General features: G+C 43.7%; 1 protein-coding gene across 1 annotated transcript; it reads left to right on the top strand.

Annotated features, from left to right (window-relative positions):
• The first annotated feature begins 6,618 nt into the window (after window positions 1-6,618).
• LOC109881230 (uncharacterized) lies at window positions 6,619-11,334 on the top strand. The gene is made up of 6 exons (XM_020473384.2): window positions 6,619-6,906; window positions 8,328-8,470; window positions 8,677-8,741; window positions 9,286-9,396; window positions 9,847-9,948; window positions 10,675-11,334. The coding sequence occupies exons 1-6, from the start codon at window positions 6,796-6,798 to the stop codon at window positions 11,049-11,051; spliced, it is 909 nt and encodes a 302-aa protein (XP_020328973.2). The 5' UTR covers window positions 6,619-6,795; the 3' UTR covers window positions 11,052-11,334.
• Window positions 11,335-12,991: the final 1,657 nt, after the last annotated feature.

Raw genomic sequence — 12,991 nt, 5'->3', positions numbered from 1 at the left:
TTTTACACCACTCCAGCCGACGCTTGGCATTGCGCATGGTGATCTTAGGCTTGTGTGTTGCTGCTCAGCCATGGAAACCCATTTCATGAAGCTCCCAACGAACAGTTATTATGCTGACGTTGCTTCCAGAGGCAGTTTGAAACTCGGTAGTGAGTGTTGCAACCTAGGACAGACTATTTTTACTTGCTATGCGCTTTAGCACTCGGCGGTCCCATTCTGTGAGCTTGTGTGGCCTACCACTTCACAGCTAAGCCGTTGTTGCTCCTAGATGTTTCCACTTCACAATAACTGCACTTACAGTTGACCGGGGCAGCTCTAACAGGGCAGAAATTGTTGGAAAGGTTGCATCCTATGACGGTGCCACGTTGAAAGTCACTGAGCTGTTCAGTAAGACTATTCAACTGCCAATTTTTGTCTATGGAGATTGTATGGCTGTGTGCTCGTTTTCATACACCTGTCAGCAACCGGTATGGCTGAAAACACGCCTCAAGTCCTCAACTGGCAGCTTCATTAAATAGTACCTGCAAAACACCAGTCTCAACATCAACAGTGAAGAGGTGACTCCGGGATGCTGGCCTTCCTCTGTCCATCCAGCATCTGTATTCTTTTGCCCATCTTAATCTTTTCTTTTTATTGGCCAGTCTGAGATATGGCTTTTTCTTTGCAACTCTGCCAAGAAGTCCACCATCCTGGAGTCACCTCTTTACTGTTGACGTTGAGACTGGTTTTGCAGGTACTATTTAATGAAGCTGCCAGTTGAGGACTTGTGAGACATCTGTTTCTCAAGGTGCCATGCCAAACTAGACACTCTAATGTACTTGTCTTCTTGCTCAGTTGTGCACCGGGGCCTCCCACTCTTTCTATTCTGGTTAGAGACAGTAGTACAGTGTTTTACGAGATCTTCAGTTTCTTGGCTATTTCTCACATGGAATAGCCTTCATTTCCCAGAACAAGAACAGACTGACAAGTTTCAGAAGAAAGTGCTTTGTTTCTGTCCATTTTGATCCTGTAACCGAACCCACAAATGCTGATGCTCCAGATACTCGACTAGTCTAAAGAAGGCCAGTTTTATTGCTTCTTTAATCAGCACCACAGTTTTCAGCTGTGCTAGCATCATTGCGAAAGGGTTTTCTAATGATCAATTAGCCTTCTAAAATTATAAACTTGGATTACCTAACACAACGTGCCATTGGAACACAGGAGTGATACGCATATATATATATATATATCACATTTTCAATTACATTTACGAAGTTAAATGATCTTCTTGGCCTTCCTTTGATACAGAGTTCTGGAGGGCAGATAGCGTGTCCCCGATGATGCGTTGGGCTGACAGCACCACCCTCTGGAGAGTCGTGCATTTGAGGGCAGTGCAGTTGCCATACCTGACGGTGATGCAACCCAACAGAATGCACTCAATGGTGCATCTGTAGAACTTTGAGGGTCTTAGGGGCCATGCCAAATTTCTTCAGGCACCTGGGCTTGTAGAGGCGCTGTTTCACCTTCACCACAGTGTCGGTGTGATGAGACCATTTCAGGTCCTCAGTGAAGTGTATGCAGTGGAACTTTTGACCGTATCTACTGTAGATGAGGATGGGGGCATGTTCCTTCGGCCTCCTGTAGTCCACAATCAGCTCCTTTTGTTGATGTTAAGGGAGAGGTTATTTTCCTGGCACCATTCCACCAGGGCTATGACCTCCCTGTAGTCTGTTTTGTCATAGTTGGTAATCAGGCCTACCGCTGTCGCGTCACAAGCAAACTTGATGATTGAGTTGAAGTCCTCTGTGGCCAAGCAGTCATGGGTGAACAGGGAGTACAGGAGGGGGCTGAGCGCACACACCCCTGGGCGGCTCCCGTGTTGAGGATTTCATGGCGGATGTGTTGTTGCCTTCCCTCAGCACCTGTGGTCGTCTCGTCAGTAAATCTAGGACCCAGTTGCACAGGGAAGAGTTCAGATCCAAGGCCCCGAGCTTAGTGATGAGCTTGGAGGGCACTAGGGTGTTAAAAGCCGAGCTATAGTCGATGAACAACATTCACACATACAGCGCATTTGGAAAGTATACAGATCCCTTGACTTTTTCCACATTGTTACGTTACAGCCATATTCTAAAATTGATTACATTTTTATCAATCTACACAATAACCCATAATGGGTTAAACAGTTTTTTAGAAATGTTTGCATATGTATTAAAAACAAAAAACATATCCCTTTACTCAGTACTTTGTCGAAGCACCTTTTGCAGTGATTGCAGCCTCAAGTCTTCTTGGGCATGACGCTACACGCTTGGCACACCTGTATTTGGGGAGTTTCTCCCATTCTTCTCTGCAGATCCTCTCAAGCTCCTTCAGGTCTCTCTAGAGATTTTCAATCGGGCTCTGGCTGGGCCACTCAAGGACTTGAAGCGGGGGAAAAAAGGTCTTTAGCTTGTCTGGGAGTGAAGTGTCGTGTCCGCGACCTGGCTGCTTTTCCTTTTATAATCCTTGATTGTAAAAGTCCCTGCCAAATGCGTCTCATGTTGTGACTCCTCTTTGTCCCTGTACTGTCTTTTTGCCTCAGGTGGTCTGTATATACTCATACAGACCTTGCCACAGGTGCTTCCTGTTTTAATTCCTGCCTATAGTCAGGGAGGCGGTCTGTGCATATTTGTAAACAACGGCTGGTGCACAAAATCTAAGAAAGTCTCTAGATTTTGCTCACCTGAAGTAGAGTAAGTTATGATAAACTGTAGACCACACTATTTGCCAAGAGTTTTTATCCACACTTTTCGTGGCTGTTAATTTACCACCACAGACAGATGCTGGCACTAAGACCTCGCTCAATCAGCTGTATCAGGAAACCGCTCACCCACTCCTAGTGGCCGGGGGATTTTAATGCAGGGAAACGTCAGTTTTACCTAATTTCTATCAACATGTTGATGTGCAACCAGAGGGAAAAAAATACTAGATCACCTGTACTCCACATACAAAGCTCTCCCTTGCACTCCATTTGGTAAATCTGACCACAATTCTATCCTCCTGATTCCTGCTTACATGCAAAAATGAAAGCAGGAAGCACCAGTGGCTCGGTCTGTAAAAAAAATTGTCAGATGAAGCAGATGAAAAACTACTGTTTTGTCAGCACAGACTGGAACATGTTCCGGGATTCTTCCGATGGCATTGAGTACATGACATCAGTCACTGGCTTTATCAATAAGTGCATTGAGGATGTCGTCCCCACAGTGACTGTACGAACATACCCCAACCAGAAACCATGGATTACAGACAACATTCACACTGAGCTAAAGGGTAGAGCTGCCATTTTCAAGGTGCAGGACTAACCCGGAAGCTTATAAGAAATCCTGCTATGCCCACCAACGAACCATCAAACAGGCAAAGCACCAATACAGGGCTAAGATTGAATCGTACTACACCGGCTCCGACACACATCTTATGTGGCAGAGGTTTCAAACTATTACAGACTACAAAGGGAAGCACAGCCACGAGCTGCCCAGTGACATGAGCCTACCAGACGATTAAATCGCGTCGAGGCAAGCAACACTAAGGCATGCATGAGAGCATCAGCTGTTCCGGATGACTGTTATCACACTCTCCGTAGTCAACATGAGTAAGACCTTTAAACAAGTCAACATTCACAACATATCCCTGATTGAGTCTGTAATACCAACATGTTTCAAGCAGACCACGTAGCACTCTTGTCGGTAGCCATGAATTGCTTTGAAAGGCTGGTAATGGCTCACATTAACACCATTATCCCAGAAACCCTAGACCCATTCCAATTTGCATACCGCCCAAACAGATCCACAGATGATGCAATCTGTATTGCACTCCACACTGCCCTTTCCCACCTGGACGAAAGGAACACCTACGTGAGAATGCTATTCATTGACTAGAGCTCAGCGTTCAACACCATAGTACCCTCAAAGCTCATCACTAAGCTAAGGATCCTGAGACTAAACACTTCCCTCTGCAACTGGATCCTGGACTTCCTGACGGGCCGCCCCCCAAGTGGTGAGATTAGGTAGCAACACATCCGCCACGCTGATCCTCAACACGGGGGCCCCTCAGGGGTGTGTGCTCAGTCCCCTCCTGTACTCCCTTTTCACCCATGACTGCATGGCCAAGCATGACTCCAACACCATCATTAAGTTTTCCCGACGACACAACAGTGGTAGGCTTAATCACTGACAACGACGAGACAGCCTATAGGGAGGAGGTCAGAGACTTGGCCAGGTAGTGCCAGAATAACAGCCTATCGCTCAACATAATCAAGATTAAGGAGATGATTGAACTACAGGAAAAGGAGGACCGAGCACACCCCCATTCTCATTGAAGGGGCTGTAGAGGAGCAGGTTGAGAGCTTCAAGTTCCTTGGTGTCCACATCACCAACAAAATAGAATGGTACAAACACACCAAGACAGTTGTGAAGAGGGCACGACAAAGCCTATTCCCCCTCAGGAAACTTAAAAATTTGGCATGGGTCCTCAGATCCTCAAAAGGTTCTACAGCTGCAACATCGAGAGCACTGGTTGTATCACTGCCTGGTACGGCAACTGCTCGGCCTCCGACCGCAAGGCACTACAGAGGGTAGTGCGTACGGCCTAGTACATCACTGGGGCTAAGCTGCCTGCCATCCAAGGACCTCTACACCAGGCAGTGTCAGAGAAAGACCCCAGCCAACCCCAGTCATAGAATGTTCTCTCTACTACCGCATGGCAAGCGGTACCGGAGTGCCAAGTCTAGGACCAAAAGACTCAACAGTTTTTACCCCCTAGCCATAAGACTCCTGAACAAGTAATCAAATGGCTACCCGAACTATTTGCATTGTCCTGCCCTCCCAAACCCTGCTGCTACTCTGTTTATCATATTTGCATAGTCACTTTAACCATACCTGCATATACATACTACCTCAATTAGTGTTAGCTATTGTTCACTTAATAACTATTTTTTACTTAATTGCACTGTTGGTTAGGGCCGGTAAGTAAGCATTTCACTGTAAGGTCTACACCTGTTAGGCGCACGTGACAAACTTTGATTTGACCATGATGGTAAGCACCCTGAAATCTGCCGTGACTGCCTCCTGTGACCAGACTCTACTGTCGTGTCGACCTCTGAGGGAGAGACCAGAAGCAGATACAGCGTTCTATTCAGAAAGTCAAATGATTAAAGTCATTTGCTTTGTCCGTGTTTTTATAGTATCATCATCACCCGTACCAATCCCACCATCAATCTCTCCAGTCAGACACAAAAAACCCACCCTCTCTTTCTCTCAGCAAGGACTATGAGGAGATTAGAAGCCTCATAACTGGAGACCTTTAGAAACATGCAGTGTCTCAACTTCCTCCCACAATACCACTTTGGGGACCTGGGTATGATATAGTTAATGTACTTCTCTCACCTTTTACCATCTAATGAAACATAACTCTTAAAACGGAATGAGTTATTTCGTACTGGGAGAGCATTCACTCCTGTAAATATCTTCTCTCTTTCTGTTTCAAATCTGTGTCCTGATGAGTAAAGGAAATGACAGACAACAGGCTTAAGTCTAAGCCACCTGATCAACAGAATGACCCATCACTGGGACTGTTCTAACCTTCTTGACGTGTTGAATTGTGTTACAGTATATTCAATTATTTTACTGTACATGCATTTAGTTGCTTGATACTTATTTTTACTACTAAACAAACTTTGTTACTGGATGTAATTTTGCTTTTTAAAAAGTTCTACCATTAATTCAAGTCTTAAACAGTAACTTCTATGTGTTTCATTACAACTGTTTATGGTGAATGAGAGACACCACCAAAATATGACCCTTCAGAGGTCCATGTAGCCTACCGATCAGAAGGAACACGCTCCGCTCACCAAAAGTCAAGCTATGGTCAAGGGGCAGCATTTCTGCCAGTCCCCGGTGACATAGAAATCATGTACTTCCTGCTTAACTGTTCAACGTAATAGACAGACATATCAAGGTCGATATGTCTTATTGAAATGGGAAATACATTGAAACTGGAGGAAACAGATATCTGTTTACTTGCTACCTGTTTCAGTATTTTATTCAAAGTTTCCATGTAGCCCTCACCCTGAATTAGTTTATTGGTTCCTAGTGGTCAGCACATTTGTCTCCTTGTGACAAAGCTAGGGCACAACAAAACATTTAAAAGAGAAGCTCTTTTGTTTTTGGGACCAAGGCAGTTGGTTGCCAGGTAACTCAAGAGAAAGTGTAAGACACCCTCATGTGTACAGAAACCAAACCAAGGGCTGCATCCCTCTTCATCCTGCAACGTTGTTTTTACTGTAGTCCCATTCCAAACCAGACACAATGTACATACTATTGATCATTTAAGTAATTATTTAGCTTGTTGCTACATGTAACAAAAGTTCCTTCAAACAAAAGCAATTGAGGCCCTTTTCACCATAATGTGGACGTTATCATTTAGCTGGTATCCAGGCTGTCCGTTTGAATTCATTCAAGGACAATAGTCCCAAACAGAAGCTTCTATTTAGAGTGCTCTGGTCCCTAGCTAATAGATGGTGTCTCCTCAGTCAGGGAGGGGACATCCATTCAGAGTTATATAAGACAAGTCTGGAAATGAATGCTGATTTAGCCCTCCATTTACCCATTCAAGCATTGAAGCATGTTGAAAGCCTCCCCTCTTCCTCCTCCACATTGCCCCTTATGCAACAGTGTTTTTGTCTAAGCCCCCGGGAGGCATATGCCCCAGCAGTAGAGGTGTTCTGCTCTATCTGTACTGTACGATCGTCCTCAGTGTCTGCTCCATCTCTCTCTACCTCTCTCTATGGCTGTTCAGCTGGTTGTAGCTCTCCTGGCTCTAGCCTCTCTGAGTGCTGCATCTGCACCGGACTGTAAAGAACTGGTCAAACCCCTGGTACTGGAGGACCATACCGAGGTAAGCTGTGATCATAATACTAAATATATTTAGGATCTAATGAATATGTCTCAGATGACACTCTACTCCCTATCCGGCTAACCTACTATGGACAGTGACAGATGCTGTGCAGTATTTATTAGGATCTGCAATTTACTCTTCAAATAAATAAATAAATAATATATAGCACATTTACATTACAACTTAACCATTCAGCCGACGCTCCCAACCAGAGCAACCCACAGCTAGTTCATTCATATTAAGATGGTGAGACAAGTACATACCACAGTCATATCCCAATCACGGATCACATACATAATACAAAATGCATATAAATGTCTGTCTTTTCACAGTTCCCGTCGTGCTGTAAGGTGTTCTTTTATCTGTTCTTTGAGTCTGGTTTTATTGCTAGCTTGAGTTACCTGCTGTGGCAGAGTTCCATGTAGTCATGGCTCTATTTAATACTGTGTTTCCCAGCCTCTGTTCTGGACCTGGGTACTGTGAAGAGACCTCTGGTTGGATGTCTTGTGTTGTACCTATGAGTGTCCGAACTGTGTGCCAACTGCTTCAACAGACAGTTTGGTACCTTCAACACCTCCCACAAAGAACAATAGTGATGCAGTCAATCTCTCCTCAACTCCTCAACTTTGAGCCAGGAGAGATTGACATGCATGTCATTCGTACTCCGTGTACATCAAAGTGCAATACGTGCTGCTCTGTTTTGCACCAACTGCAATTTGCCTAATTCCTTCTTTGCTGCACCTGACCACAACTGGACAGTAGTGGAGGTGTGACAAAACTAGGGTCTGGTTGACTGAGATAGAGAAAGCAGAGCAATGCCTTATCATAGACAGACCTCATCCCATTTTAGTAACCGTTAAGTCATAATTATGTTTTGACCATCAAAGCTTGTCATCTAGGTTGACACCCAGCAGTTGTCTGCTCAATAGCCACATTCAATAATGGATCCAGATGAGGATTAGGGTTGTGAGTGGTTTGTCCCAAAAATTATGCTTTTAGTTTGAGATGTTTAGCCCCAGCTTATTGCTAGTTACCTTAAACTTAAGTTATTTTACTGTTGCAGCCGACGTGTATACTGTTGAGTCGTCAGAGTACATAGACACATAGGCTTTATTCAAGGAAAGTCATTAGAAAACACCAAAAACAATAAATGGTCCAAGCCGGCTGCCCTGTGGTACTCCACACTCAACCGAATTTGCATTAGAAAGGCTTCCATTAAAGAAAACATTGTGTCTTCTATTGGATAGGTAACTGTACATCCATGATAAGGCAAGGGATGTTAATCCATAACACCTACACATTTTCTTTTTTACTATACTCCCCTTGTGTTTCATCCAACTTCAAAATGGTCCATATTGGTATAGGATGAGGCAATTAGATGGTATGAAACTCATGTGTTTTTCCTTGTCTGTGACTGGCAGCTCTATGGCAAATGGGTGTATGTGATGGGGTCTGCGGATCATTTATTCTTCCAAAATGCTTTGGGGACTCTGAAAAGCTCCTGGATAGACCTGTCGGCTACATCGGACCATAAAGTAGTCACCCTAAGATGGGGAGACCGCATGTAAGTCTGGCTATATTGTGGATATGAATGCAGACTTTAGTGAATGTCATAGTAGTTTGGAAAGGGCTTTATTAAATATCAGGAAAGTATGTGCAATGGTAGACATTTAATTTGACCTTTCTCTGAAAGCAAAGACAATGTTTCAAATTGGCACCTAAGCAATGAATCATACAACATGCTAACACGTTTTTCAAAATGTCCATCAGTGATGGCAAATGCATCGTGGGTACAACACATGCTACCATCTCCGGCACCACTTCCACAGTACACAGTAAGTGACCTGTGCTCTACTAGCCTGGTTGCCATATCTGTCTGTGCTTTAGCCAACACCCTCCCCTGGCGTTGCCAAATAGGACATCGGCAAAGGAGCAAGTTGGCTGAAGCAGAAACAATCTGGCAACCTGGCTAGTGCTCTACATCTGAGGTCTGAGGGATGAAAACATTTAGCTGCTCAATAAGAGAGGGCCTTTATCCACTTAACTATTAATGTGTATATTGCCATGTTATGTCTTCACTGTATGTCATCGTATGCCTGTAAAGATAAATAAAATGTACTGTTACTGTATTTTAGTCTGGTATTTTTTACTTGGAAATTACATGGTAATCATGTAGCAAGAGTAATAATAATTACATTTGATTTTCTTTGGTATTCACTGAAACAAGCACCAAAAAGTAACCTGCCATTTGGTACAAGGTACTTACCAAGTGTGTTGAATTTGTGTACTGTAACAGCTGAAGCAGGACAGAAAAAAAAGCGCTACCAAATGTCCTAATCATAATGGATAAGGCATTTATTTTATTTTGTGGATCCACAGTTCATTTGTCTGAACACAAAGGCCAGTACCTGGAGACCTGCCCTGACTGCCTGCTTTGGTCAGACACATCTCGTAATGGAGATGTCACTGGCAGATACCTGCTCCTGTTCAGTAAGTCCGATCAATTCTCAATTGATTTGAGGAAGTCCATCCCCAAAATTGTCAGACCCATCTGGATGTGCTTTAACCAATTCCTAACTGCTGGTTCAGTGTCATGACAAATGTATGGCATGACAACGATGGTCAGAGGAGTTGGCTTAAGCACATACAGATCTGGGATCAGGCTAACCCCACTTATTGACATTGATAAATAGTAGCAGTTTAGGCATGCTATACTCCAGACAAAGCATTGTGAAAGCCTGGAGTTGACCCTACATCGATAAGGTGTTAAAATTCTATCTTTCTGTCAAAGGGATGAGTCGTTATTTCAGAACCATATTCAATGCTTTGAAAGACTTAATGGGAGTTGAGCCTTTTGTTGTCTGTTACCAGCCCTTAAAGATTACACCAGCAGTACTGTAGGTCAGCTCACCAGCCTCTCTCTCGCTCTCCCTCTCTCAGCAAGGACAGGGAAAATGGATGACACATACCTGGACACCTATAAGAAACAGGCAGAGTGTCTGAACTTCCCAGAGAAACACCAGACCTACGATGGAATAACAGGTCAGGGGTTCTCTTTGCTCCTCATCTTTTTATTATCTTTTATAGATGGTAAAAAATCTACAAAATGTGAAACTTTAAATGTATATTGTGCAGACAGAGAAAGCAATGGCCATTCCATTGTCAGGATTGATAGCATGGCCAATGTATTCAACCTTCTCTGACCCATGGTGTTGAATGTTTATTATTTTAAGCTTGGAAAAGAGATCCTTAAATCTAGACTTCCGTCCAATAAAGCTACGGCAGATTTAACGTGATTTGATGTCAGTTGATCTGTGGCCAATGATCTGGAGCCTTCTTGGAAGGGCACTTCTAATGTAACTTTATGGCACCACTCAAGGGGCTTGAATTTTAGAGCTCTCCCTGTAGATGTTGCGGCGACGTAGCGTCCCCATGAGTGACAGAACACTGAGCCAATCACGGCGCAAATAGATTACATTACCAAACCTTGCGGTCGGTATATTCCGGTGGATGCCCCACCACCGAAAGCACTGAGCTAGGCTGAAACACCTGCATTTTGGAGCTGCCTTACTTAACAAGTTTGTATGCGGCTTTATTAACTGAATTATATATCTTTTTTTACATTGTTTGCAAACTGATGTGTGACACGTATTCATGCCCAAATAACATGCAAAACAATTAGACCATTTTTTGCTAAACAGGTGGGGCGCCACCTGCCCTGAATGACGGGTCGCCACTGAATATCCTCACACTTTCTCTGTATTTCAGAGCTGTGCCCTGATGACAAGGAGGAGAAGAAGGTGGTGGAGGAGAAGGTGGTGGTGGAAGAGGAGATTATGGAGGAGATTATGGAGGAGAAGCAGGCTACGGAGGAGGAGAAGATTACGGAGGAAGAGAAGGCTACGGAGGAGGAGAAGGCTACAGCGGAGGAGAAGGCTACAGCGGAGGAGAAGGCTACAGCGGAGGAGAAGGCTACAGCGGAGGAGAAGGCTACAGCGGAGGAGAAGGCTACAGCGGAGGAGAAGGCTACAGCGGAGGAGAAGGCTACAGCGGAGGAGAAGGCTACAGCGGAGGAGAAGGCTACAGCGGAGGAGAAGGCTACAGCGGAGGAGAAGGCTACAGAGGAGGAGAAGGCAACAAAGTGAATAAGAGAACCAGATCCTCACCGTGTTGCCCAACAAAACCTCCCTTTAGTGGAACTTTGATCCCATAACCACTAACCAAATACCACTTGTACTTCCATGCACTTTAAACCATGTCTTACATACTCATGACACGTTCTAGGTGCTGTATTGTTAGAAAATGCTAAAGTTTTTACCATGAACTGTGTCTTTTTACTGTTTATTTGATAACAGTTCAAGGTATCTTAAATAACAAAATATGACTGTTCAAACAAAGACATTTAAATAAACACATTCAACCTTGTAACTTTTTTCCTTTGAAGTTATAAGATCTGAATATAATGTAACACTGGGTGTACAATGTAAAACTTCCTGTATATATCTAGGTTACTTGGGCTATATTGAGAAGTGAGTTAAAGGAAAATTACACTCAATAATGTGTTTCATTAGTCCACTGTTGATACGGTCCCAAAATGTTTTGCATGTCAGCAATCAAGTTTTCAAAATACGCATCATACTGTGACTCTTTCTGTATTTTGAAAGTTCTATATCCTGAAAACTTGATTGTTTGAGTGCTTCTGAGTGGCACAGCGTTCTAAGGCACTGTATCTCAGTGCAAGAGGCATCACTACAGTCCCTGGTTCGCTTCCAGGCTGAATCACATCTGGCCCATAGGGCAGTGCATAGTGTCGTCCGGGTTTGGCCATCTTTGTAAATAAGAATTTGTTCTTAACTGACTTGCCTAATTGAATTAAAAAAATTGCTGACATGCAAAACATTTTAGGACTGTATCAACAGTGGACTAATGAAACAAACACTAAAAGTTTGACTGGTATTATCGTTTTAAAAAATCTGACACCCGCCAACTACTTCTATACCGAACTTGAAATGTGTAGAGATTTACTGTGCATGTTAATACTGTGGTTTTGAAACACAGCATGACAATATGGACCATTTCTTCAAATGTGGAGTACATAGTAATAGATATTGTCATATACACCGAGTGTACAAAACATGCCCTTTCTATAAGATAGACTGACCAGGTGAAAGCTATGAACCCTTATTGAGGTCACCTGTTAAATCCACTTCAATCAGTGTAGATGAAGAGGATTTTTCAGCCTAAATTCAGAGGGTGAATGGGCAAGACAAAACATTGAAGTATCTTTGAACGTGGTATGGTAGTAGGTGACAGACGCACCGGTTTGAGTGTGTTAAGAACTGCAACACTGCTGGATTTTTCAAGCTCAACAGTTTCCTGTGTGTATCAAGAATGGTCCACCACCCAAAGGACATCCAACCAACGGCAGGCCAGTGGTCAAAAACAGGTAATTGATGAGAGGACAAAGGAGGCTGACACGAATTGTGATCCATAAAATAATGCACAACTCATCGTACCTTGATACGAATGGGGTACGGCAGCCAACGACCTTCTTTCAGCAAAATACTGCATTTGCAGTGGGCTAAGGATAAAAAAACACTGGATTGCCAGGTCTGATGAATCCCGGTTCCTGCTGTTTTACGCTGATGGGAGGACTAGGGTATGGTGAAAAGCACTTTGTGCATGCATCCATCATACCGTGTCAACATTGCAGGCTGGTGGTGGTGGTGTATTTTCATGGAACACATTGGTCCCCTTGATAAAAGTGGAGCAACGTTTGAATGCCATATCTGAACACATTGCCAAATCAGGTGCATCCCTTCATGGCAGCAGTGTATCCATCTGTGAATTTCTTTTTTCACTGCAGAATAATGCCACAAGGCTAGGATTGTCTAGGAATGGTTCCACAAACATGACTGTGAATTCAGCTGATCTCAATCCAATTGAGCATCTGTGGGATGAGATGGAACAAGCTATTCGGATTAGAGATCCACTACCAGCCAACTTGACACAGCTGTGGGAAGCATTGGAGTCAACATGGGCCAGCATCCCTGTGGAACACTTTTGACACCTTGTAGAGTCCATG

The sequence above is a fragment of the Oncorhynchus kisutch genome, linkage group LG3 (genome assembly GCF_002021735.2).
Source record: "Oncorhynchus kisutch isolate 150728-3 linkage group LG3, Okis_V2, whole genome shotgun sequence".
NCBI lineage: Eukaryota > Metazoa > Chordata > Actinopteri > Salmoniformes > Salmonidae > Oncorhynchus > Oncorhynchus kisutch.
The sequence above is the reverse complement of the archived record's forward strand: the minus strand, read 5'-3'. Positions and strand labels throughout refer to the sequence as shown.